The 3,449-nt window shown below is 40.6% G+C and overlaps 1 protein-coding gene across 1 annotated transcript; it reads right to left on the bottom strand.

Annotated features, from left to right (window-relative positions):
- Positions 1-1,762: 1,762 nt before the first annotated feature.
- LOC139895645 (uncharacterized) lies at positions 1,763-3,237 on the bottom strand. The gene is made up of 2 exons (XM_071878174.1): positions 3,077-3,237; positions 1,763-3,014 (listed from the first exon to the last, which is right to left on the bottom strand). Exons 1-2 carry the CDS (start codon positions 3,235-3,237, stop codon positions 1,763-1,765), a joined length of 1,413 nt encoding a protein of 470 aa, XP_071734275.1.
- Positions 3,238-3,449: the final 212 nt, after the last annotated feature.

Genomic DNA, 3,449 nt, shown 5'->3' with positions numbered 1-3,449 from the left:
ATCACAGGTTGCACCAAAAGTCCAGACGGTTTCTGATGTTCAGCATTAACCTTAGCACAGGTCAAACACTTAGCCACATACGTAGCCACATCAGCTTTCAAATTAGGCCACCAATACAGCTCCTTAAGATCATGATACATTTTTCCTGAACCAGGATGAATAGAGTACCTAGACTTATGAGCCTTATCTAAAACAAGTTGCCACAGATCACCAAACTTCGGAACCCAAAGGTGTCCCGCAAAATACCGAGTACCATCGGGTCGTACCTCAAACTTCTTAGCCATACCTCTGACTTTCTCGTTCACAAAATTCTCCTCCTTCAAGGCTTCTTGTTGTGCCTCAAGAATCTGCTTAGCAAGGTTAGTTCGGATTGTCATATTCAAGGCCCTAAACCTGCGAGGTTCAGCCCTCTCTTTACGACTTAACGCATCGGCCACAACATTGGCCTTCCCCAGATGATATAAAAGTTCACAATCATAATCATTTAATGTCTCAACCCACCTACACTGCCTCATATTCAACTGTTTCTGATCAAGAATATGTTGAAGACTTTTGTGATCAGTGTACACTGTACTTTTGACCCCATAAAGATAATGTCTCCAAATCTTAAGCGCAAATACAACAGCCCCCAACTCTAAATCATGGGTTGTATAATTCTGTTCATGGATCTTCAACTGACGTGACGCGTACGCAATGACTTTCTTTCGCTGCATCAAAACACAGCCAAAGCCCTGACGCGATGTATCACAATAAACAACAAAATCATCATTACCCTCAGGCAGTGATAATATCGGAGCGGTAGCCAACTTCTTCTTCAGAGTTTGAAAAACTGTCTCTTGTTCATCCTTCCACGCATACTTCTTCCCCTTGTGCGTTAAAGCAGTCAGAGGTTTCGCTATATGAGAGAAATCTTGAATGAATCTTCTATAGTAACCTGCCAACCCTAGAAACTGACGATTCTGTGTAGGAGTCTTCGGAATTTCCCACTTCTCAATTGCCTCAATCTTGGCAGGATCAACTTGTATTCCCTGTTTACTAACAACATGTCCAAGGAATTGAACTTCTCTTAACCAGAATTCACACTTAGAGAACTTAGCGTACAACTCTTCTTTCCTCAATAAATCAAGTACCAACTTCAAATGTTCTTCATGTTCTTCATCACTCTTGGAATAAATAAGAATATCATCGATGAAAACAATAACGAATTTGTCCAGATAGGGTCTACACACACGGTTCATGAGGTCCATGAACACGGCAGGTGCATTTGTCAATCCGAACGGTATAACAAGGAATTCATAGTGACCATAACGGGTGCGAAAAGCGGTTTTCAAAATATCATATTCTTTAACACGTAGTTGATGATAACCGGAATGAAGATCGATCTTAGAATAAATAGACGAACCTTGAAGCTGATCGAACAGATCAACAATTCTAGGAAGAGGGTAACGGTTTTTAACAGTAAGCTTGTTCAATTCACGATAATCACAACACAAACGAAATGAACCATCTTTCTTTTTGACAAACAGAACAGGAGCTCCCCACGGGGAAGAGCTGGTACGAATGAAACCTTTCTCCGATAAATCTTGAAGTTGACTTGCAAGTTCGTAGAGTTGGATGGAGCAAGTCTATAAGGCGCACAGGCTACAGGAGCAGCACCCGGTGCTAGATCAATTTGAAACTCGACCGCTCGGTGCGGTGGAAGTCTGGGTAAATCTTCAGGAAACACTTCGGGAAAGTCGCAGACGATTGCAACGTCACTCAACTATCTTTCTTTCGGATCGGGTTTACTTATGTAAGCAAGAATAGCATGACACCATTTCCTGAGATACTTCTGAACTTTCAAACAGCTAATGAGGTTCAACTGATTGCACTTCCTATCACCATAGATCATTAACGGTTCTCCATCTACTTGAGGAATACGAATAGCCTTCTCATAGCAAACAATCTCAGCTAGATTATTGGATAGCCAATCCATACCAATGATTACATCAAAACTTCCTAACTCAATAGGTATCATGTCTAATTCAAAACTTCTATCACCCAAAGTTATACTACAATTACGATACACTTTTTTAGCCTTAAGTAATTTACCACTAGCTACCTCTACAGTATACTTTCTGTCTAAGGTCGATAATGGAGTGATGATTTTAGGACTTAGTTTGTTAGACACAAAACATAAATCCGCACCAGAATCAAATAGAACATGAAGTAGTAAATTATTGACTGAAAACGTAGCAGTAACCAACTCAGGATCCTCTTCCGCATCTCTGACATTAATGTTGAACGCTCTACCACGCGCGTTCCCACTATTTTTCTTCTTATCCGGGCACAAATCGATAAAATACCCTGGTTTTCTGCACCCATAACAAACCCTCGGTACCGCAACTTTATGCTTCCCATTAATAGGTTCCTTTGCAGCAGTATTAGAAATAGAGCTCTTACAATCTTGAGCTATGTGTCCCTGTTTGTTGAACTTTGAACACACAACTGTACAATACCCAGTATGGTGCTTGTAGCACCTTGGACACGTTTTATGCTGATTACCCTGCTTAGAACCTGAGTTATTATGCTTCTCATGCTGATTGTGATTTGAGTTGCAGTTACTTTCCCATTTCCGCTTCCCGCTCTCATCTTTCTTAGCAACCTCATTGCTAGTCTCTCCAGATGAAATCTTCTTTTCCTTACACAAAATCTTGTCATTTAGTTTGTGTTCCATAGCTATGGCAGCTTCAATAGTTTGAGGTTCACTAGATTCACCCCCAACTTCAATTAAGTCAGATAATCCTTCAATATAAGCCTCGATCTTGAGGTCTTCGGTAGGAAAAGCAGTTGGACACAAAAGAATCAACTCAAAGAACCGCTGATCATAAGCATCAATATCATTTCCCTTCATTTTTAGATTTTTCAACTCAGTCTCTAGTTTCTTAAGTTCACCTCTCGGACAGTAGCGGGTGATCATTCTTTGCTTGAAAGCTTCCCAAGTAAGGCCATATGCCACATCATTCCCAATAGCACTAACATGATTATTTCACCAGGTCAATGCACTATTTTTCAAAGTGCTGCTGGCGAAGTTCACCTTATCCTCTTCTCGGACCCTGCTAGCTCGGAATATAGATTCCAACTTCTCAAACCAACGTGAAAGACCAACTGGTCATTCAGTACCACAAAACTCTTGAGGCTTACTCCCCATGAAGGTCTTGTGAGAACAGCCATCATGGTTCCCATTTCCATTCCCATTATTGCTATTGTTATTGTTATTGATATTATTCTGAAGAGTTGTGGCCATAGCAGCAGTGGCAGCAGCGATACCCTCTGCTAACAATCGCTGAAAGTGAGCTTCAGTAGATTCATGAGGAGGCATGATCTTCAAAATACATAACACCATAGTTAGCATTTTGAATAATGATTGTGTTATGGATTAAGTATAGATCAGATATAGAAATTAACCA

Source organism: Rutidosis leptorrhynchoides, chromosome 1, assembly GCF_046630445.1.
Source record: "Rutidosis leptorrhynchoides isolate AG116_Rl617_1_P2 chromosome 1, CSIRO_AGI_Rlap_v1, whole genome shotgun sequence".
Classification (NCBI taxonomy): Eukaryota; Viridiplantae; Streptophyta; class Magnoliopsida; order Asterales; family Asteraceae; genus Rutidosis; species Rutidosis leptorrhynchoides.
Note: the sequence above shows the minus strand (reverse complement) of the source record. Positions and strands in the feature narration are given on the sequence as shown.